Source organism: Polypterus senegalus, chromosome 4 (genome assembly GCF_016835505.1).
Source record: "Polypterus senegalus isolate Bchr_013 chromosome 4, ASM1683550v1, whole genome shotgun sequence".
In the NCBI taxonomy this organism is placed as follows: Eukaryota; Metazoa; Chordata; class Cladistia; order Polypteriformes; family Polypteridae; genus Polypterus; species Polypterus senegalus.
The window spans coordinates 41,902,640-41,927,247 of NC_053157.1; the positions used below are offsets into that span (position 1 = coordinate 41,902,640).

Here is a 24,608-nt window from a genome sequence, read left to right on the forward strand (position 1 = left end):
CTAGTCTAGCAGTTTGGAGAATGAGACAACTACAAGTAGGCATTGTGCTATTCCTGTATTTTTGGAGGTGGGGTTGAGTCTGTTCCTTTCCTTGTTTGGAGACCAGAGAGAGCCTGCACGTGGAGCAGACAGTATATAAGGCTTGGACTGCTGCCAAGACACTTCGAAGCCTATGGATGGATGATGTCATCTGTCCGGAAAATCCTTTCTGCGCAGTGACAAAAAATGGCAGACTCTATAGATCAAGATCCTACCTTGATATTGTCTTCCTATGGCTTCCTTTCGTCTGTTATGCCACTTGAATCGTCATTAAAGAAAGCTAAGTTATAATTCTCTTATGTGATTTTTGTACTGCCGTATCACTATGGGAAGGATATCTTTTAATATCATATCTCTATATTTTTCGGTTACTTAACACGCCGCAATATAAAAGAACTTATTCCAATTAGAGAGCTTTTGCTTCTAAAGGAAACAGATGGGGACAATATCACCTTTATCCAAGGCTACTACTAACAAGATGCACTAAGTCAGTCTAGTGCCTTCAGCAAATCTTTCATGATTCCCAAACAATAAATACATTTGTAACAGTATGACGTTGGAGAGAAAACTGTCAACTGCCTTCCATAAAAATTGTCTTAATTCAAATCATCCCTAACACACCGCAATTCATATTTGGACTGATATCTTAATATTAGGGGAGTTAAACTTGGAGCTGAGAAATGGCACTGAATGACCAAGCACCTGTTTAATGATGTATGGAGAGCAGCCAGGTGTTCTCTTTTATGTATCTGCAAATTTCCCTATATTTCTTCATCAGATTGCATACTATACTGTATATGCCAGGGTGGCCAACTCTGAACAACCACAGCGGCTGCAGGTTTTTTCTTCCAATTCAGTTGCTTAATTAAAAAACAATCCTCACCAATAACTCTTATCTTATTTAATTTTAAAGCTTGTTAATGTTTTACCTCTACTATGTCAGTTAATTTCTAAATCATAGATTTTGTTTCCTTTCTAATGATACATGTATTATCCAAGAAATCTATCCTAAAACAGATTATTTTCAGTTCTACACTTTCTTCTCAGCTTCCTTCTGAGTAGTTAATTAAACCAAATTGTGAATCATGGATACACATGGGTGGAAATGGAGACAAGCTAGATGTAGAATGCTGGTTCCTTTGTCATTTGCATCGTATTGCTAATGAGCAGTTCAAACAATGAATACAGCAGTTGAAGACTAAAATAAGCAATTAAGGGTTCAAAATCTTAACAAGCAAGACAACTAAAATGAAACAGAAAAATGTCACTTGAGTAATAAGTGCTTCATCAGCAGTGAATGATTTCTCATGAAGCAATTGGGTTGGAACAAAAATTTGAAGCCATTGTGCCTCTCTAGGACTGACATTGCTCGGCCCTGATTTAAAGGATCCAAGTCTTAAATAGCAAATAAATTAAATGAAGTTAACTCGTAGGAAAAACTACTCACTAATTAAGAAAATGGTTAGAATGAAAACCTGTAGCCACTGTGGCTCTCCAGGATTGGAGTTGGCCATCCGGGTATATGATAAAGAAGAACAAGAAAAATACACACAGGTAGTGACAATTACTGTGCTGTTTCAGTTATGCCAAAAATAAATATTTATGGCTTTCTTTTACATATGTTTATTTAAAATACATCCAACAGTCACTACACTTGCCTGCATAATGAGATATCACAAAGCTAAACTTATCTGCTGATACATCACTAGTTGTATCAATTTATTCTCTAAATTCAGTATTCTCCATAGTATTGCCCAGGAAGGAGACAGCAAGCAACTGAAGTAGGCCATAAGACTGACCAATCTGCATGTTAAAGAGTTATTATTCCCCTTAAATGTATTTTATCCGTGAATGCCATTAGCTTTGTTTCTTTTGTTTTCTTTTCCTCATGTGTATATTGGCCATATCTTCTGTTAGCAAGACTTTAATTACATTTCCACCAAAGTTCACCTAGTTTCGTTTACTTATATATTGTATGTATCCCTGTTAAGATCTGCTCTTCGGTTGCTGTATTTGTTAACTTGAACCTATAAAATAATAAACTTTATTTAATTGAATTAAATTTTATGCTTGTTTGGGAATTGTTAATTACTATGTATGCCCACCATAGATGTCCAAGCCAGTTATATGACCCATTTCCTTTATCAATAATACTTTTAATTAAAAAATAATATGAAAAAGATATACAGCGCTGGGCCAATAATTTACAGGAGAACAGTTTGTTTTATAGACTGGGATAGATTAGGCATCACAATTTTTCTCCAATTTGTTTTCCTAGTGATCTCAAAGAAAAGGACAACTACATTTCTACTGTATAAGCCACCTTCATGTTTTGTTTTAGGTGTTCTAAATCCTAATAAGAATAAGTAAGGATTTTGACCCACAACATAATTGAAATGAAGAGGCACTAAGGTAACATCAATAGACTATTGCAATAAAATTTCTTAGAAAAATCATTCACACACTGCAGTACATTTTTGACTTTACACTTAGAAACGCCCAATACAAAATGGAAACCAGTGAAAGGCGTGAGCCAATATCTGAACAAAATCTTGGTAAACATGAAAACATGCAGCCACACATGTCCCCAGGAGAAAAGCTAAAGAAAACACAAGTGAATAGATAAATGTGCTGTATCAAGAGGGGTAGTCCATAGTATTTCAGATGCAATAAAAAATTATGATCACTTCTTTGTCCACAGTACTTTTTGTTGACAGATGGAAATTGGCAAACTGGTTCACACAGCTGCTTCCCTGACCCAGTGGCCTGAGTGTGAACCTCAAACCCAGTCACTGTCTGTGTGGTGTTTGTATGTTCATATGAATGCAAGCACATATGATAAATAAACTTGCTCCTTCCTACATTTTTGAGTGCCTATGCCCCCACATTCCAAGTCGTAACCTTAGATCTTCTGATATATATTGTAAAAAAGGAAGAGGGTCGCTCCTCCTTCAATGCTGATACAATAGGAACAAATACAGTTTGCCTCCTCTTTGCTCCGCTAGCTATTAGACTGCTGCTGTGTCGCGAGATGTGCTTCTCGCGTGGCGCTTAGTATATTTAAAAGCCTGTACAGCACCTGTCCTTTTTGCTCATTGCTTTGTTTCTCTCTCCTCCCCTAGACATCCTCTGCTCCTGTTGGGGGTTCCACTCCTGTTGTGCACCCCTATGATGTTTGTTTATTCTTTTAATTGAGTGATGGAACTGTCCCCTCTAATTACATATGGAGCTCGTTTTACTTCTAAAAGAGACATGTTTGCTTGAAATGTTTGAATAAAGTTCCTGTCTCTACAATCTCCAGTGTTTCTGTGCAATTCTGTGACCCAAGCATGACAATATACGTATGTATAAAGGTAATAAGAGTGAAAGTTGGCAGTATGACTGGTAAGGGGAGAGAGTTGGCTGATATAATAGAGAGAAGGAAGGTTGATATATTACATGCGCAAGAGACTAAATGGAAGGGAAGTAAGGTCAGGTGGATCGGAGGTGGGTTCAAATTGTTCTATCATGGTGTGGATAGGAGGAGAAATGGGGTAGGAGTTACCCTGTAGGACAAGTATTTCAAGAGTGTTTTGGAAATGAAAAGAGTGTCAGACAGTAATGGTTCTGAAGCTGGAAATTGAAGATGTGATGATGAATGCTGCTAGTGCATATGCCCTGCAAGTTGGGTGCGTGATGGATGAGAAAAAAGATTTCTGCAGTGTGCTGGATGAAGTGGAGGAAAGTGTACCCAAGGGAGAGAAAGTGGTGATTGGAGCGGATTTTAATTGAAAGGTTGGTGAAGGGAAAAGAGGAGATCAGGAGGTTATGGGTAGGTATGGTGTCAAGGAATGGAATGCAGAAGGTCAGAATGGCAATAAATTTTGCAAAAAGGACGGGCATGGCTGTGGTGAATACTTATTTGAAGAAGAGGCAGAAACACAGGTTGATGTACAGGAGTGGAGGAAGATGCACACAGGTAGATTATATCCTATGCAGAAGGGTCAATCTAAAGGAGATTGCAGACAACAAAGTGGTGGACTGGGGAAAGTATTGTCAGGCAGCATAGGATGATGGTCTGTAGGATGATGCTGGAGATCAAGAAGAGGAGAACAGTGAGGGCAGAGCCAAGGATCAAATGGTGGAAGATGAAAAAGGAAGACTGCAATGTTGAGTTGACAGAGGAGGTAAGACAGGCACTGGGTGGTGGAAGGGTCCTTGTCATGACATCTGGACAGAGGAAGGAGGAAAAGGAAACATGGTGGTCGAATGGGGAAGTATGAGAGAGTATAAAGAGGAAGAGGTTGTCGAAGAAAAAGTGGGATAGTGAGAGAGATACAGAAAGTAGACATGAGTACAAGCAGATAAGGTGTAAGGTGAAGAGAGAGGTGGAAAAGGCTAAAGAAAAGGTGTATGATGAGCTGTATGAAAGGTTGGACATTAAGGAGGGAGAAATGGACCTGTATAGAAAGATGAGAAAGATGTGCAGCAGGTTAGGGTGATAAAGGATAAAGATGGAAACGTACTCACAAGTGAGGCCAGTGTGTTGAGCAGATGGAAAGAGTACTTTGAGAGGCAAGAGAATGACAGAGAGTGAAGGCTGGATGATGTGGAGATAGTGAATCAGGAAGTGCAACAGATTAGCAAGAATGATGTAAGGACAGCTATGAAGAGGCTGAAGAATGGAAAGGCTGTTGGTCCAAATTACATACTTGTGGAAGCATGCATGTATTTAGGAGAGATGGCAGTGGAGTTTTTAAACAGATTGCTTAATATAATCTTGGAAAGTGAGAGGATGCCTGAGGAGTGGAGAAGAAGTGTACTGGTACCAATTTTTAAGAATAAAAGGGATGTGCAGAGCTTTAGTAACTATAGAGGGATAAAATTGATGAGCCACAGCATGAAGTTATGGGAAAGAGTAGTGGAAGCTAGGTTAAGAAGGGAGGTTTCATGCCAAGAAAGAGCACCACAAATGTAATGTTTGCTCCTAGGGTGTTGATGAAGAAGTATAGAGAAGGCCAGAAGGAGATGCACTGCATCTTTGTGGACCTGGAGAAAGCGTATGACAGAGTGCCTCGAGAGGAGCAGTGGTATTGTGTGAAGAAATCAGTAATGGCAGAGAGGTATGTAAGAGTTGTATAGGATATGTACGAGGGATGTGTGACAGTGGTGAGGTCTGCTGTAGGAGTGACAAATGCATTCAAGGTGGAGGTGGAGGTGGGATTACATCAGGGATCGGCTCTGAGCCCTTTCTTATTTGCAATATTGATGGACAGGTTGACAGAAAAGATTAGACAGGAGTCCCAGTGGATTATGATCTTTACTGATAACATTGTGATCAGTAGACAGAGTAGGGAGCAGGTTGGGGAGAACATGGAGAGGTGGACATATGCTCTAGAGAGGAGAGGAATGAAGGTCAGTAGGAACAAGACAAATACATGTGTGTGAATGAGAGGGAGGTCAATTGAATGGTGAGGATGCAGGGAGTAGAGCTGGCAAAGGTGGATGAGTTTAAATAGGTGGCAGAGTTAAAGATGTTAAGATTTGCATTGGGTGTGACAAGGATGGACAGGATTAGTAATGAGTAAATTAGAGGGTGAGCTCAGGCTGGACGGTTTGGAGACAAAGTCAGAGAGTGGCAAGATTGCATTGGTTTGACATGTACAGAGGAGAGATGCTGGATATATTGGAAAAAGAATGCTAAGGATGGAGCTGTCAGGTAAGAGGAAAAAGGAAGACATAACAGGAGGTTTATGGATATGGTGAGAGATGACATGCAGGTGGTGGGTGTAACAGAGCAAAATATAGAGGACAGGAAGATATGGAAAAAGATGATCTGCTGTGGCAACCCCTAACAGGAGCAAACAAAAAGGGGAAGAAGAAGAACCTTCTAATCTTCTAATAACACTCTGATTATTATCTCAAGAGCCAAGAATAAAAGAAGTGGTAAGGCAGCCTTCTGCTGTTATGCACCAAAAATCTGGAATAATTTACCAATAGAGGCACAGACTATCACTGTGGATCACTTTAAAAAACTCCTAAAAACCCACTTTGTTAATTTGGCCTACAACAGCGGTTCTCAAACTGTGGGATGCGCCCCGAAGTAACAAAAAAGGGGGCGTGAATGTTGCCATATGTGGCATAATTTCACTATTTGTAGGGAAATTTTAAACTTGTAGTGGTGTATCGGCAGCAAAAAATATAGGAATAAATTTTATTAGGGTTTCAAAAAAACATTAGGGGGCACAATTAAAACTGTTATGAAAACTTGGGTCGCAAATACTTAAAGGTTGAGAAACGCTGGCCTACAATTTAGTTCTCCCCTAATAAACTAGATATGCACAGAATTATCATATACTTCAATGAATCTGCAATCTTTATTAATCTTTACCTTTCTCTGTTTTCTTTTCTGGTTCATTTGTGGTGGCAATCTGCACGACCAGCACCTGAACAAAGTCCTGTGCAGACAACTCTGATGTTGGAATGAAAGCAGATACCCCAACCTGCCATAAGACCCACTACGCAAAATATTCTAAGACAAACCCTTAAAAAATACTGCACAATAAAGAACTATTTTTATGTTAAGTAGAATGCCCAGTGGGGGCTGAGTGGTCATTTGGCTTGAAACCCCTACAGATTTTGCTTTTTCCTCCAGCTTAACTGGATCTCTATTTTTTTCCTATGCACCCTGGCCAACATACCTTACCATCAGCCTGTCACTTAGAGACTTAATAAAAGAAATTCTGTATTTAAGGACTCTGTTTCGCTTATATCTGTCCAAATTAAATGGGCATTATTTATTTTTTATACTATATATGCATTATACTTCTTACCTAATTTAAAAAAAAAATTGCAAGAAATTACTTCTTTGATGTTTTGTAAAGCACTTTGAGATACACCCTTTTGTATGAAAAGGTTCTATAGAAATACATGTTGTTTTTATTACTTTAAGGCATCATTCAGAGGTTAACATCCCATCTGAAAAAAAACAGCAAGGTATAGTACACCTTGGGGACAAATGTTTAAGGATGTTCAAACAGTCTACTGAAGGACTGTATCTAAAGGTACTGTAAATCTAGCACAGTACAGATAAACATGGTAGTTTCTTTACCCGTAATGTTACGAGGAATTCATCAAAGTCGATTGTTCCATTTCCATCTTTGTCAAATCTTTGAAAAAGATCCTGGGCCTCTTCCTTTTCGATTAATACTCCATAATCATGTAACCCTTTCATAAACTCTTTAAAATCAAGGGTTCTGCTGTTATCATCATCCATAATCTTGAATACCCTGCAGGAAAAAAACAAAAATAATTGAAAATGAGAAAATCTAGTAATAAGCACATACAGTATATGCTGTTTAATACTACTACAAAAGTTCTTTGGGTCAAATTTTCCCAAGTCTGGATTTAAGCTCAGCTGTACTTTTAACAATTTTAACTTTCTGTTGTGAATATTCCAATACACTCATGAGTCAATTAAGTCCAAAACCAGAAAAAAACTCTATTAAATAACTAGATAATAATCTAGAAAGCAATCAATTTTGCAATAAAAGTAATTTGCTAAACAATAGTAGCCAATTAAGAATAAAAAGGAAAATAACAAACAATTAACAAAATAAGAAATTAGTGAACAGAAAATTCAGAGAGGAAAACCAAATGGAAATAATAATGTTTACTATAAAGTGGAATAGAAAGAAAAAAGGAAACTACATTTAATAAATCCTATTATTGCATTTAACAACTGAAAACAAAGTCCAAGAAGCAGAATTGATTACAACAATTCCAGTGTACACGAGAAATGACAAATACCTGAGCACAAAGTACCATTCCAAAATTCTAAATCCGTACTTGCAATGCCAATGAGGATTCAAAACAAAGTTTCAAGTGAGACAAGTCCAATGAAAAATTATTTTACAGATATAAAAGGAGCACTAGAGAGGAATCAAAAGCATTGCAGCTAAACTCTTGCTAATGGGTGTGAGCCAGCAGGTGTCTTAAACAGACCTCTCAGGCAACTGTGACCCTGATGACCACAGCACCCAAGAATAGTAATTATATCAAAGGCACCACCCCTGCACCCACTGAAAACAAGAAACCAAGGAAAGATGAAAAACATAAAAACAAGGGGCAATGATAAACATCCAGAAATACATAAACATGGCAAGGCTTTGCTATAAACACATCATCCTCTGTAGTTGGTTAAATTTATGGAACAGCACAATAGCACAGAAGTCAGCAATGTTTTGACTTTGTTTCGGTTAATATTTTGATTTTTAACATTCATTTTCTTGACTTCCAGGTACTGCCCCATGCCCATTTCACAGACTATTCTTTAGGCATTTTACTTTCCTAGTCTGTTCACATGGGATAGCCTGTCCACTAATTCACAGCAAAGACCTCCAGAATATAGAAGGAACCACACTAACAATAGGGGGACTGCAAAAGGTCATGTCTCATTAGAAAATCTATCCAACGACTTTCAGTTGTAGCCTTCATTTACGTATCTGAGAGACTCAAAGGAAGTCGGCAGCGTGCTCTCATGAAGGCTGGCTGTATAGTCTGACAGATCTGGCAACTCCAACAAGTCCATGACTTGTCCCAACAGATTCAAACAGGTTTGATTTTGTCTGTGGTCACAGGGGTGGACTCTATGTGTACAACAACTGCTGACAACCATTCTGTTTTATTGTAATTTAAGTAGAAAAACTTACCACTTACTGTCTATAAAATGACGAGGGACATCCTGATGAGTTTTTTTAAGGTCAAACACTAGTTTCAAAATCTTAGATTGGCTGATTCTGACACCAAAACTGATTTTTTTTTTTCCTCTTTAATAAGATTTTAAACTAAGCTCCTGAATAACCAGATGTGGAGAAGCCCTATGTTTTATAATTGTAATTAATTCAGATCACTTTGTAGAGATCTGTTTTCACTTTAATATTAAACGGTCTTTTTCTGTTGATCAATGTCAAAAAAGCCAAAATAAATCCACTGTATTTCAATGTTGTATAATAAAATATGAAAACTTCCAAGCTGCATTTACTATTATGGTTATTATTAAGTGGTAACATTTTAATAATGTAGCATATTAGATAGATTAAAACATTATTAGAGAAAGATGAGTAAAGTGTATCTTTTAAGTATTTGACTTAAAACTTCAAGGTGCTTAACTAAATTGTGCCCATTGTTGCCAGGAGTCCTGTGACCATGAACAGGATTAAGAAGGTTTAATGGAAAGAAAAACAAAAACAAAAATATTCATATACAAAATTAATACTATTTTCATCCACTGTGATAGCTTAACAGAATACATTTGCCAATAACCTCCACTGAACCATTTCCTGAGCCTGTTTAATGCAAATTTAATGAAAATTTAGTTCTCTTTACAATTTTAGTTAAGGCTGATGCTCCCCACCATTTTTCTGTCCATTCTTCCATCTAAATTGCTCATAATCACCCAATAGCAATTATCTCAACTGTGAGTGGAATTCAGAACTCCTTGAGGAATCTAAATCAGATATGGAATGTATATACAAACTCCAGTGGCCATTGTCAAAAGACTCAATATCAATGAACTGGGAACACTACCTGCTTCCTTGTGGGTTATCAGTCTATACCCAAATATTATTTCAACAATATTATTACAAGCAATAATAGCAATAGGCTTTATATTTCCTACCTGCCAAGACCTTTAATGCCTGATGATCCTCTAGCTAAGCACTGAAGCCGAAGTTTATCAATGGGATCTGTGCAACTCACAAGCTGTTTCTTGGCTGACATGGCCATTTCTCGATCATGTCTCGCTGTCCCAGGCATTCTGTACCTAAAATAAAAAATAATGTAACATTAGAGGCAAAGATTGTACATATAGCAAACAGGCTTCATATATGATATCAGGCTTTTATCATATCATCTTGAATACTAGCATTGCAATAGATTTACGATAAATAGAGAATGTGTAAGACTCGAGCCTTTCCTGTAATAGGGACAGTTGACTGATGCCAATTTGGTTGAAATGAAAGAGTGTACAAATTACTGTTAACCCACTAATCTATAAAAGTGAAGTCCAAACCAATATGAATAATGCATACCCGTAGAATATGTACATTTGAGAAGGTTAAGTTATATTATCATTAACTGTGCAAACTGTCACAAAGATAACAATACCTCAATACAATATCAAAATTAACAATTTAACAGCACAGTTAGTAAAAAACAGACATGAGGAGGACCATATGAATTATACCTGGTGGTATGTGTCCAAAGGATCTACATATATACAGGATATAGTTATGGAATCAATTAAAAAACACCAATCTAAAACAGGGGTCTCCAAACTACAGCCCGTGAGCCAGATGCGGCCCGCAAGGCCTTCTCATCCGGCCCGTGGAGACTTTTTTATCTATGGAAAAAAATTACAGAAATTTACGTGTATCCTGCCAAGATCAGCCGCCGCTTACGTGGACGTTACGTTTTTACCGAATTAAAATAGAGGCGCGCAGTAGTGTGTTATGTTTTTCAACCGATCACTACATTGCAAAACCTTATTCGCTGCTTACTTTTTCTACTTCTGTTCACAGTCAATGAGATGATATAACGCCACCTAGTGGCAGAGTTTTTAAATGGTTTGCTGCTTGTTCAAGACTTGATTATTTTGATCACAGTTTGCCAGTTGCGGTTGACTGCTGCGATGAGGAGGTGTTGGTGTCAGTTAGCGTCTAATTGCAAAACATGTTACACTCTATTTTATTTAGTGATAATTTCCTTCACGTAATTACTTACCAGTGTGTATAAAGTACTGTATTGGGAATTTCATTACTCTGAAGAGTAAACATTAAAAGCAACAATCTCTCTACCATAAGTGGCTATATTTGCAGACTATATTCAGGTAAGTTTAACTTAAGAAATCATAAGAATATTAAAAAATTGTTTCGGGTCATTTGCAGCTATAATTGCGACGAAATTAGTTCGCATAATCAGGTTTTTTGAGCGATATTGTGTGCAAGATACTTTCAGTTTATTCATGTTGAAGTCACTTTATTTTAGTGCCCAACGATGGCCGAGAAGAAGAAAAGAAAAATAGACAATGAGTGTCGGCAATTTCAAGAAGAATGGAGTTTGAAATACTTCTTCATCAAATCCGGCGAGAAAGCATTGTGTGTGATTTGCAACGAAACTGTGGCTGTGATGAAAGAATACAACCTGTGCCATCATCATCGAAGCAAACATCAGGAGAAATATGCACAGTTGGAGGGTAAAGTTCGTGCCGAAACATTTTCTAAATTACAAAATCAACTCACATCTCAGAGGGCATTGTTCAGTAAATCCTCAAATGAAAATGAATCCTTAACTAAGGCCAGTTATAAAGTTGCCTACGTCCTGGCTAAACGTGGCAAACCGTTTACAGATGGTGAAGTAGTGAAGGAATTTTTGTTGGAGGTGGCTGAGGAACTTTGCCCAGAAAAGTCGAAACAATTTAAAAATGTAGCTTTGGGTGCAAATACCATTGCCCGCCGTGTTGCAGACATGGGTGAAAACATTATGACTCAAATAGCGAAAAATGCAAGTAAGTTTCGCCATTTTTCAATTGCAATGGATGAATCGCTGGACAGCTGTTTCACCTCTCAACTGCTTGTGTTCATTAGAGGTGTGGATGAAGTCATGAACATAACACAAGAGCTGGCTTCCCTACATAGCATGTATGGCACTGTTACCGGAGAGGATATATTCAATGAATTGAAAAAAACATTTGCTGATTATAACTTGGACTGGACTAACCTCGGTTGCCTGACTGTTGATGGAGGAAAGAACATGAGTGGCATAAAGAAAGGCTTGGTTGGACAAGTGAAGCAGATGTGTAATGAGAAAAACATTCCACAACCAATGTTCCTGCACTGTATTATTCACCAGCAAGCTTTGTGTGCTAAATATGTGGACATTAGCAGTGTACTGAATCCTGTGGTGAAGATGGTGAATTTAATAAGGTCACATGGGCTCAACCATAGACAGTTCAGAGACATGTTGAAAGATACTGACACAGAATCGCAAGATTTACCATATTACACAGCAGTAAGATGGCTAAGTTGTGAGAAAGTTATGAGCAAAGTATTTGAATTAAGAAAGGCCTAAAGGCCTTCAGATCTAAACTTGTCTTGTTTTTGGAACAAGTACAGACCAACAACTTGACGCACTTTCAGCAGTGCAAGGTCTTCATAGCTGAAGCAACAGCTGAGTTCCCCACGTCATTTGCATGCGAGATCATCAAAGACCTCCAGCTGCAGTTTCAGGAGCGGTTTTCTGACTTGGATTCAAAGGCAGAAGAAGTGAGACTGTTTCAAAACCCATTTGAAACAGATGTGGCCAGTTGCCCAGATGAACTGCAGCTGGAGGTCATTGAGTTGCAAGCAAATGACTTCCTTAGGGACAAGTTCAAAGAAGGACTGGTGGGTTTTTACCAGTTTTTGCCCAAGGAAGACTTTCCTAATGTCAAAACTTTTGCATCAAGGTACCTTTCAATCTTTGGAACAACATACTTGTGTGAACAAACATTTTCAAGAATGAAATACGTGAAGAACAATTTGAGAACAGACTTGTCTGCTGATAATCTCAGGTCACTGTTGATGTTAGGGACACCAAATCTAAAGCCAGAAATGTCTGCTATTTTGGCATCCAGGAAACAATTTCACCATTCCCACTAATACAGGTGTTCAGGTGGAGTGTATCAATGTGTTATTAAATAATAACTGAATAAAATAAAATTAAATAAATAATTAAAAACAACATCTATGTTTTGATTCTTTTTTATTTGGACCTCGAGTGTGTAGTCGGCCCCCAAACTGCCTTTTGGTAGTTAATGCGGCCCTCAGGCTGAAAAGTTTGGAGACCCCTGATCTAAAATATAAAAAAATACATGAATGAACAGCAAGGACAATGCAATGCTACATTGCAATGTAAAATAAATATATTTTATTTAAAAAAGAAATTGAATACAGCTTTCTAGGTTAGCAGACTTCAGTCTTAAATAATTAACAAAGTTCATTATGGGTGCAGGTCATACTGCTGTTAAAGAACCCACTTAATGAGAAATGAAAACACTGAAAGTTATGTCTTTGTGTTTTTAAACTTGCTGCCGTTTTTTTTTTATTTGAAAGCTCCAGTTACTTAAACAAATTGTACCTGTCCCCCTAATTAGATTCATGTATTATACACTGTAACAAAGGCGCTATATAGGCACCGGACCCGACACAGATGGACACGGAGACACGTATAAAAAGTACAAAGACCTTTATTTTTCTTCACCCATGGGCGCACGTCTTCCCTGTGACCCACAGGCAATACACAGTCCCACAAAACACCAGTCCAACTCACAGCAACACCACCTTCCTTCCTTTACCACCACTCCTTCTCAAGCTTTGTCTCCTTCCTCCCAACTCTGGCTCCTCGAGTGGTTTTATAGCCCACCCGGAAGCGTTCCAGGTGATTAACCACCTGGTCCTAATTGCACTTCCAGATGGGGCTGAAGACTTGTCCAGCCGGGCTGTGGGAAGCAGACAGCCCCCCCTATCGGCCACCCCAGGCCCCAACCAAGCTGTGGAGGACTCCATCTCCCATGGAGCTCTGCTGGCAGTTGGGGAATCGTCGTCGGCCAGGGAGGCGGCCACCAAACGTCCCGGGGGAGGTATTGGACTGCCCATGGCGGCTCCCCCGGAACATAAGCAGCAGGGGCATCCCTGCTGGGCATGGGACCCGGCTGTCCTTCACAACACAAACCAGTAATGGCGTACTGCACGATAACGTGCAGTGAATCCACTTGACTTGACCATTCCTAGATTTCCTCCTCCTTCTTCTCCTCACATTTATCATTCGTTTGCTCAGAGGTTGATGCTCTTGCTGCTTCCTGAGCAGCTCTTCTTTTCTCCACCCTAGTGGTCTGCTGCTTCTCTTCTTTCATTGGCATCTTTTCGCATTAAAACTGATTAAGTTAGTTTTTGTGTTGCAATTACTTAGTATGTTTTTCTTAATTTTTCACTTAAGCTGGAACTTAAGTCTTCAATCTGCCTCAAGAATGATTAAAGATATGAAGAGGTAGGGGAAGTGACCACGAAGTTGGTAGGGAATGAGAACGATGCACATACGCATGCACCGCACGGCCGCCCTGCTGCACACTGCAGAGAGTTCTACAATAAAATAAAATAAAAATAAAAAGAGTAATAAAAATCATCACCCGAAAGCGGATAGTAGACATCACGTAGTATATGTGTACCAAATATAAGGTGAAAAGGTTTGCGAACGATAGGTGATTTAAAATCCAGAACAAACAAACGAACAGCCACAGTACCGCATTATATAAGAAGATATCAAGCACTAAAGTCACTTTTAAAAATCAGTTTGAGAGTAATTTAAGTGTGCATTACAGTCTGACAAAAAATGACATAAAAGGATAGGTAATGCATGTAACCCTCAAGCATACTGTATACTGTACTTTCAGAAAGTATTCAGATCTAATCACTTTTTCACATTTTGTTATGTTGTAGCCTTGTGCTAGAATTCCTCCTCAAACAGTACTTAGTACCCCAAAATGACAAAATGAAAATGTTAAAAAGATGAATGAGTATGAATATTTCCTGAAGGCACTGAATTGTCTCATTATTTGTCTTCCACCAACCTATTATTACTACCACAGGCGACCAAAGCAGACAGAAAAGCATTGTTTTGTACTGTTGATATGAGCATTCAAAAACAGGAAGCACATAAATATACTGCACTACTATTCTTATGATTTCAAATTTCATGACCTCCAAATAGACCATTAATTTATCCATGTATTTATTAACCACCTTGTTGGGGTCTCGAGCATATAGCATCAGTATGACCTGCAGTGTACAACCCCTAACAGCACGCCAGTCCATTAAATGGTACAATGGCACAAACACTACCATCACACTTATAGGCCAAATTAGAATCACTGATTAACTTAGCCTGATGGTTTAAATAATATACTGAAAACTGTGGAAAGTCCATACTGACAGTGACCGGTTATGATTTTGGATGTATAAGGAAGCAGCACATGGAGTAATTTGTTGTTCCATGCCCATTAATGTAGAACTTGAAAAAGATTGTTTTTTCCTAGTTGGGCCAAGTGCAAAATATTGTTAAGAATGGCAGGCAGCAGGACAGTATAATGTGTGGAGAGATATGGAAAAGTTAAAATCTTAGTCAGACACAGGCAACAGGTATAAACACTGAAAATCAAAAGAAACAGTAACTAAATAATTAAACCCAATATGCAAAAGACAGTAAACAAACTGAAAAAAAAGCAAAAGTCGTGACACTAAGATCTTCCTGGAAGTGCCTTTTAGCTTTCTGTAATAAAGAAAGGTTCAGTATTCATATAATTTCCTCGAAAGCGCCTGGAAGAAGCACAGCGGCTTTTATTATACCAAACCTGGAAGTAATTCTAGTGCCACAATATTGCACCCTGGAAGCACTTCCTGTTCAGATGGTCCTAAAACATGGAATTCTCCTCCCTGCGGCTCTCAAGAAAACCAGCAGGTCATCTATTGGGACTCCCATATAATCCTGCCTGTGTACACATGGAAGATCCACCAGAGGTTAAGCTGCCACCTACAATGATGGGGGAGCATGTGGTCCCAGAAGGTAGTCTCCTTCCATCTACTGTTACAAAGACCTCCTGGCTTGGTAAGGGGCCATCCATCAACAAAAATATTTATAAACAGTTAGCATCACTTCTCCATTCTTGTTTTACTGATGTGGCACATGGAGCCACTGCTCAGCTGTTAATTTCTACTCCTGTCCATGGAAAAGTCATGTCAGATACTGGAAGCACTGGAATCATCCGATGGAATGATTCTGTTATCAAATTGGACGGCTCAACACAGACTCTAGTATAGAATGCCCAGGAGGGGGTGGACAGCTAGCCAGCCAGAGTCTTTAGGACGATGACTCTGATTTTGTCTTTGACTTTCCCACTTACAACTGACCATGGACCCCACCTGAAGTTTTTTTTTTCCTCCAGGGATGCATATGACTGGAATTTTTATTTTCCTCTCCTGGGTCGTCACCTGGCCATAGTTCGACAATTAATTAATGAACAAATATTGTTAGTTTTCATTTATGATAATAAGTGTATTTTAACAAATCTGTCTTTATAAGTGCTTTCACATGTACCTCAATAATCCAGTTCTTCACAAAATACTGATTTTTGGTCTTTGAGACACCTGATTAACTTTTGTAGATTTCTCTGTGAATAACCTACTTATGTAGCCATGCAAAACCTTAACCGTGCTACAGTTAAGGAATTTGTAGTCTGTGCACATCTGTTAGCTTGCACATGTATTTGCATTTCACACGTTTTCAGCAGCCTTGGGTAGAAGCGTCCAAAAAATAAATTTTCAGAGGCAAATGTTCAGCCAATTAAATTATCCCTTCTCTTGACTGAAATAATCAATCTAAATATTTGAGAAATCGCTACATTTGAGCTAAACGTACGGTGCTAAATACAGTAATACAATCTCAAGAGCAGTAGGGTGACAAGTTAAAAGTAACCTACAATACATAGTCTGATTACTTTTTTAAAGTAACAAGTGACCTATCGAAATATGTATTTTATTGAAGTAAAAATACCTGTGTGGTTATTATTTTCCCAGTAGCTCTGGGTACAAGTCAAGAAGCCCACATACTGGGTCTTTGAAGGGCCCAAGTACACAATCAAGCAGAGAAGTGTGTGCTGCATGCAATCCGGTAACATAAACCTATGAATAGAGTATCAGTTTAACTAAACATTTTTAGTCAAACATAAAGCATTCTAGTATATTACTTTTGACTATCCATCCATCAATATTCTAACACGCTTGCTTAAATTAGGCACACCTCTTGTATCCAAACTAGGATTAATTTCCAGCACTCTTGGAGATTTGACATACGGTACTGACCTCTGAGGCATTATGCAACTAATATAAACTTCTCAAAAAATTAAAGGAACACTTTGAAAACACATCAGATCGCAATGGGAAAACAAATCATGCTGGATATCTATACTGATATGGACTGGTAAATGTGTTAGGAATGAAAGGATGCCATATCGTTTGATGGAAATGAAAATTATCAACCTACAGAGGGCTGAATTCAAAGACACCCCAAAAATCAAGGTGAAAAAATGATGCGGCAGGCTAGTCCATTTTGCTGAAATTTCACTGCAGCAACTCAAAATCGTACTCAGTAGTTTGTATGGCCCCCAAAGGCTTGTATGCATGCCTGACAATGTCGGGGGGGCATGCTCCTAGTGAGACGATGGATGGTGTCCTGGGGGATCTCCTCCCAGATGCGGACTACAGCATAACTGAGCTCCTGGACAGTCTGAGGTGCAACCTGCTGGTGTCAGATGGACCAAAACATAAAGTCCCAGAGGTGTTCTATTGGATTTCGGTCAAGCGGGCGTGCGGGCCAGTCAGTGGTATCAATTCCATCATCCTCCAGGAACTGCCTGCATACTCTCGCCACATGAGGCCGGGCATTGGCATGCACCAGGAGGAACCCAGGAACCAATGCACCAGCATAGTGTGTGACAATGGGTCCAAGGATTTCATCCTGATACGTAATGACAGTCAAGGTGCTGTTGTCTAGCCTATAGAGGTCTGTGCGTATCTCCATGGATATGACTCCCTAGACCATCACTAACCCACCACCAAACTGGTCATGCTGAACAATGTTACAGGCAGCATAATATTCTCCAGGGCATCTACAGACCCTTTCACGTCTGTCACATGTGCTCAGAGTGAACCTGCTCTCATCTGTGAAAAGCACAGGGCACCAGTGGTGGACCTGCCAGTTCTGGTATTCTATGGAAAATGCCAGTCAAGCTCCACAGTGCTGGGCAGTAAGCACAGGGCCCACTAGAGAATGTCGGGCCCTCAGGCCACCCTCATGAAGTCTGTTTCTGATTGTTTGGTCAGAGACATTCACACCAGTGATCTGCAGGAGGTCATTTTATAGGGCTCTGGCAGTGGTTGTCCTGTTCCTCCTTGCCCAAATGAGCAGATACTGGTCCTGCTGATGGGTTAAAGACCGTCCACCTCTCCTAGAGTAACTACCTGCCTCCTGGAATCTCCTCCATGCCCTTGGGACTGTGCTTGGAGACACAGCAAACCTTCTGGCAATGACACATATTGATGTGCCATCCTGAAGAAGTTGGACTACCTGTGCAACCTCTGTAGGGTCCAGGTATCACCTCATGCTACCAGTAGTGACACTAACCGTAGCCAAATGCAAAACTAGTGAAAAAAACAGTCAGAAAAGATGAGGAGGGAAAAATGTCAGTGGCCTCCACCTGTTAATCCATTCCTGTTTTGGGGGTCATCTTATTGTTGCCCCTCTAGTGCACCTGTTGTTAATGTCATTAACACCAAAGCAGCTAAAACTGATTAACAACCCCCTCTACTACTTAACAGACCAGATCAATATCCCAGACGTTTCACTGATTTGATGCTATACTCTATACTATGCTCTACTGATTAAAAACTGTTCCTTTAATTTTTTTGAGCAGTATACTTAAGAAAATAATGAAAACTTGAATTATTCTTTTCAAAATATGACACAAACGTCCTATGAATCAGTTCATTTTCAATTTATTAAACAGATTTTTTTCATACAGTAGCTGAAGTGTAACAAACAGCAAATACAAGTTCAAATAACTATTTTATGTTTCCTAAAGATAACCTACCACCTCATTCAAAATCATTTAGAGGTGTTTCATAAGAAATGTGAAAATGTTCTCTTAATGTACTGTAGATGTTCAAAGGAAAACGCATGTAACTTATTACAGAAAAGGCTGGAAAGATTCTGTCTTTAATCTGTTACTATAGCAAGAGACACCTACATTGGTGTCAATTGGAGCATGGTAAGTGTAGCAGTATGGCCATGACTCTAAAAAAACTTCCTTATATGCAAAATAAACAAATCTTTGATCAAACAAATTTGAGACATAAAAATAACAAATAGAAAATATTTTCTTTAATAAAATGAATGAGAAAAGTATGAAAAATGAAGTTAATTTATTATAGAATTTACAAGCAGAAATTTGTCTTTCAAGAAGGTACTTTTTGGAACAAAATCAGATCCACTGAGCCTTCCCAAAGCACTTAGTGTTCTTCTTAGGAAGTTTCAGCCAGAGACCACCTATACTTGTGTATGACCTGTAGAAGGTCAGGCACCCTGTCAGCTCTGCTGCTGAGGCTTTTAGATCTCTATACTACTCTTGTGATAAGCCCTCTTTTAAATCTATATATATAAAATTCTTTTCGTGTTTGAAACAGAAATTGCATATGACCACGCAAAACAGAAATTACGTATGACCAAAGAAACTATTATAATACAGGAACTAATCACTTCGTTTGTGGGTGCCATTTTTAATATCGTCTTTACAAATTGTTATTATTTGTGTGAGAGTTATTTTACTGATATTGAAAAGAAGTAAACACAAACACGCCAATATATCCCATAGAAGTGCGCCCCGTGTCGCTATCTCCCAGCCCTCCTCTCTGGACTCCAGTGCTGAGCCGTCTGCCACCAGGCGCATTCTGACAGAGAAGTTTTATTTATTCATCCAAGTGACTGTTGCGTAAACTGCCACATTCTAACTTTTTTTAATTGCCAGTAATTGATAGTGGAAAAGATGAAGAAAACAGCTTTGCCTCTTTCTACTTTTTAACTGCGCCAAGTTGTAGAAGACCGCCTTCAGCGGAGAGGGGTCGTGACAACAAAGTGGGCACTGGAAGGCGCGGAATGTCGGGCTGCTCTGCCAGGTTGACAGCTTCGCAGTTTCGGGCAGCGTCCGCTCTTCTCGCACTGTTTGTGACACTTCAAGTGCCCCGTCGGCTCCTTGGACAGTGGAAATCTTTGCGGATGAGTGTAATCGGCGCCATTGAAGCGTGACTCTCTTGGTAAATTGCAGTGCACAGCTACTTACTGTTCCTTAAGGTGAGTTTGGGTCACTAAAACCCCGCAACATTCAAGGTTGCTTTTGTGATGAATTCTTTTAAGAAGATTGAGGGTTTACAACTAAGAATATGTACCAACCTCTTCATGTAAAGTATTGGACTTGGGAATTGTTTGGACCTTCTGCCCGTTAAGCACAGAAGGGCAGCGTCCACATTTCTCAGAATAATTTTTCTCTTAAATCACAGGCACGTAGTGCAAGGATGTCAAGCAGGTAGTCTACCCGAAACCACTGCAGTAGTACTCAATGTATCTTTACTTCTTAAATGTTAATGTTTTACTGTTTAATAACTTATACACATCTTATATACAGTATCATTCAAATTTTCTTATGGAAATGTTTTACTGTTTAATAATGTATACGTTTCTTATATGTTCTTCAAATTCTTTTATCAAAATGTTTCACTCCTTAATAACTTATTTTATAAATACTACATTTTATTTTTTTCCCTTGCACTCATTGAGCGAAGCCACTGGGTAGTCAGCTAGTTTATTATACAAATCACAATGAACACATTTTTCCAACACTTAAAAGCCTAACATCCACAATGGCAAACTACAGAAGTGCCTCCTTTTCAAATTAGTTACATTAGGTTATAGCTTATATAATTAAAACTGATGAATATACATCAAGGGACGTTATTTAACTATTTAACTGACTAGTAAGGCTGCATCTGCAGTATTGTGTGCAGTTCCTGTCACCACTCTACATGAAAGACAGCGCAGAAGAGAGCAACCAAATGCATCACAGGATTCAAAGATATGTCCTGCTCTAACAGACTCAGAGAATTAATCCTGTTTAGTGTTGAGCAGAGAAGACTGCACATAATACAAGTGTTCAAAATTCTCAAAGGTATTGATAAAGTAGATCCAACAGAATTCTTTCAACTCAATGTTTATCTTAAAATACATACTCAAGGACACCAATGGAAATTAAGCAGAAGTGCATTTAGGGCTGAGGCCAGGACACACTTATTTTACACAGAGAGTTGTGGGAATTTTGAGCAAACCCCAAGGCATTTAGTTTAAACAGAAACCTTTACAACCTTTAAGAAGTATCTGGATGAGATATCGGGACTGTTAGATAAACAAGCTTGATGGACTGAATGGTCTTCTCACTTTTGTCAAATTTCTTATGATCTAAGAACTCTCAGAATGACTAAATATGGACCACACACTGACCAATCGGTATATTTAATTTTCCTGAAAATTAACTTCATCTATACAGTTCATGTATAGCATGTGTACATCTATCAAGGATATGCTAAAAACACCCATAATTTTCAGTTAACAAAGTAAGGAGCTAAACCTGGTCTACAATTGAAATGCTGTTACGAGATACTCCCAGCTACACTGTACTGTGTGTCATTACCTTAATGGGTGGTGCTGTGCTTAGCGTAGCTGGCAGGTAATTCCAGAGTCTTGGCTTTGAATGCTGTCCCCGGCACAGTGTGTAGAGTTTGAGGAGTCTTCCCGTGTCCAAGTGTGCCTTTTTGCAGGTTTTCTGGCTTTTGTCCTAAACACAACAAATATGCCTATTAGGTAAACTGATTATTCTAAACTGGCACCACATAAGTGAAGGTGGGTGCGAAGTGTAAGTGTGCCTGTGATGCTGGCTCCTGCCTTGCATTAAATGATGACAGGGCAGGGCCCAAGTGTAAAAGTGGGTACAAAAATGGATGCACAGATTGAATTACCTGTGTTGATAAAGTCAGGACATTGCCGCGGTGCACAATGTTATTAACTCAAACTGCTTTGACCAATTGACAACTGGGATGTCTTCTATGTGAAGTCTGCCTCTTCTCTTTTCATGGCAACGTTGAACTGCTATGATGCTCTCAAGAATGACAAACTAAGGAATGATGTATTAATTGGTGGCATGACTATGAAAAGCAACTCAAAAAGCTCACTCCACTCCTCCAGATGTAAAATATAAAACCAATCTTTATTGCAATATGCAGATCCTTGCAGTCCTTTTATGAAAGATGCATTTACAATGTTTGGATATCCATTCATCCATCTTCATACCCACTTACCCCAATGTATGAAGGCAAGGAGCAGGAATGTATTCTAGCAACAGTAGACACAAGACTAGAACCTATTCTGAGAGAAAGTGCCTGCTTTCACATGCTGCCTGCCCACATATCTTACCTTGTCTGTAATGACACAGCATATGCAAACAATCAGAGAGATTACAGAGGTTTGCCATTTGCAAAAGGTTTAGATTTATCGCTCCTTTTCTCTTTGCTTTATATAAACTTTGTGTAGATTCCACTTACAGTTCTGTTTGTGTATTACTCATTACCTTAGAAAATTATCATTCGCAAAATAGCAAAAAAATCAAATAATATCGAGAGTGACCAGTTTTGTACTTTTACTAACGTCAGAAAGCCGCGTCTATCTGTGGACTTACCCAATATTTTTCTTGTCGCTTACTGCTGTAACGATGAAGACATAAATGTCACAATCTCCCGAACTGATTAAAAAACAAGATTTACTATTAAATGAGCAACTCGTTTCTAACAACAGATTGGCATCTGCTCAACATGTTAATCGCAGAAACAGGAAAACAACGCAAAAACCTTTTTTTGTTTGTTTTCTTGAGGATGCTGTAAAGTAACAAAACAAATGCACTTTTAGGATTCCCCTTGAAACTTGTGCCTGTTCATGTTGTAAGGAAAAAAGCCATTTCTCTTAACTTCTCTTTCCTTTTATCCACTGAAAAACAGTAATCTGGCCATGAAACCCAGCGCCCGAGGGCCAAACCGCAGTTAAAAAGCGAAGAGTCCACTGAAACAACTCAGCAGACTCCAGAGCGTGCGATGCATTGAAGCGAAACAGTAAGAAAGAAAAACAAACATGCAGATAAAACAGCAAGTTAGTCAAAATCAGAGCTCACGAGGTGTTCCTAATGAATGTAGTTTTAATCACATTGATATGAAATACCTTACAAGGTGCTGCCAGCAACGTCAAGCTCGAAACCGATCCCCGCTCTGTAGCAACTAAAGACCCTCCCCTAAGCCTCTATGGTTACCTTAGAAACAGAACCTGTTGACAGTCGGTCTTCTTTCATTGGATATGAAACGAATCAATTACAGAGACGAGTAACTGCTATTGGTTAAGAGTGCCATTACTGTAGTTGCAGATAAGGAAAGCGCCAACTCGTTTGTTGCCAAGCCTGTTGCTAAGACAACAAGAATCCGGAAAAGTGTTCTTTAGTTGGAAGTGGATTTTAGACAGAAGCAGTTAACTCCATCTCGCACTAAAACAACACTATGATGGTCACCGATATTGCTGTCAAATCATCGATAAAGTCTCGGTCTACAATCAGTGGAGCGTACGATATTTTTTTTTACATGAAAATGCCATAAACGATCGAGAACAATAGCTACATTTCTTAAGCAAATAATAAACTAACCACAAATGGCAGCAGGAACGAGTTGCGTTGATAGGCGACGCTGTCATTTCTGCTTATTTCAGTGGAGCTGACAATGGATTCAATAAGTAGTCAGACGTCTTCGCTTTTTACACATTTTGCTTCGTTTCAAGTATATACTAAAATCATTTTAATTCATTTTCCCCTCAACAGTCAACTCTCAATACCCCAGAATGTCAAAGTGAAAACAGGGGTTTAACAAGTTTTGCAGATTTATTAAAAACAAAAAACTGAGATGTCACATTGACACAACTCTTAACTCAGTACTTCATTGAAGCGCCTTTGGCAGCGATTACGTCTATAAAGATGACATTTACACACATACACTGGGATTAGGTGAAGAATAAGTGATTCCCTCTGGGTTACACGATGAATTGGAGATGAGAACTGAACAGGTAGCCTTGTAGTTTAAAGTCCAAAACCTTTAGTACTACGCTGTCTGCTGTGATATTTGGATTTATATTAACCGAATATCTTTGACGTGTGTAGTGTGAAACGTGTCTCATATTTTAACCTTTCAGATAAAATGTACATTTTGTTAATATTTTATTACATACAATGTTTGAGATCTACAATTTATTAAATTTCTTTTTGCTTCATTTCAACTGGTGAAGTGACTGGCTCATGGTCACACAGTTGTCAGTAGCAGAACTTGAAAAGCCTTAACCACTACACAACACAAAAAAGGTTTTCATTTTGATCCTGAAAAGAAATGCCTTTGATGCACATTCAGTGGAAATGCCAGATTTCTAAGTTTACCTTTTCCTGTTAAATTCACGTTGTATTTATGAAGGTTCTTGTCCTGTGCAAGGCAGCATTATGTGAAAGGCAGGACTCATTCCTATACCTATTTATTGTAAGGCACTTTGAGCTTAATTGAGTCATTCATTAACCCAACATGCCCATCTTCGGGATATACAATGATCTCAGAGCACTCTGGGAAAATGTCTGCTGACAGTGAAAATCAAAATGATACACGATCCAGAAGCTGATTTATGGGATTGTTCTCAGAATGCATAATTTTAATTGTTTTGCAACTTAAAACCAAATCTTGTCCATGTCCCATCATTCTCAGCAATTAAATATTCTTTAATAAGGTTCATTAACCAAGCGTAGAATATTCTTAGTAAAATTAATAGCA

General features: G+C 38.7%; 1 protein-coding gene across 5 annotated transcripts in view; it reads right to left on the reverse strand.

The window, feature by feature from the left end:
* capslb (calcyphosine-like b) overlaps positions 1-23,041 on the reverse strand; it is a 38,662-nt gene extending 15,621 nt beyond the window's left edge. For 2 of the 5 annotated variants that reach the window (XM_039750526.1, XM_039750521.1), the window contains exons 1-4: positions 22,978-23,041; positions 21,404-21,547; positions 9,698-9,841; positions 7,130-7,307 (exon numbers count right to left, since the gene is read on the reverse strand). In XM_039750526.1, the coding sequence (XP_039606460.1) occupies positions 7,130-7,307; positions 9,698-9,834 (315 nt within the window). In that variant the 5' untranslated portion in view covers positions 9,835-9,841; positions 21,404-21,547; positions 22,978-23,041. Of the gene's footprint in view, positions 1-7,129; positions 7,308-9,697; positions 9,842-21,403; positions 21,548-21,728; positions 21,813-22,977 lie in introns of those variants that run through there. The other 3 variants (XM_039750523.1, XM_039750524.1, XM_039750525.1) reach the window with 3 other exon arrangements.
* Between the last annotated feature and the right edge of the window lie 1,567 nt (positions 23,042-24,608).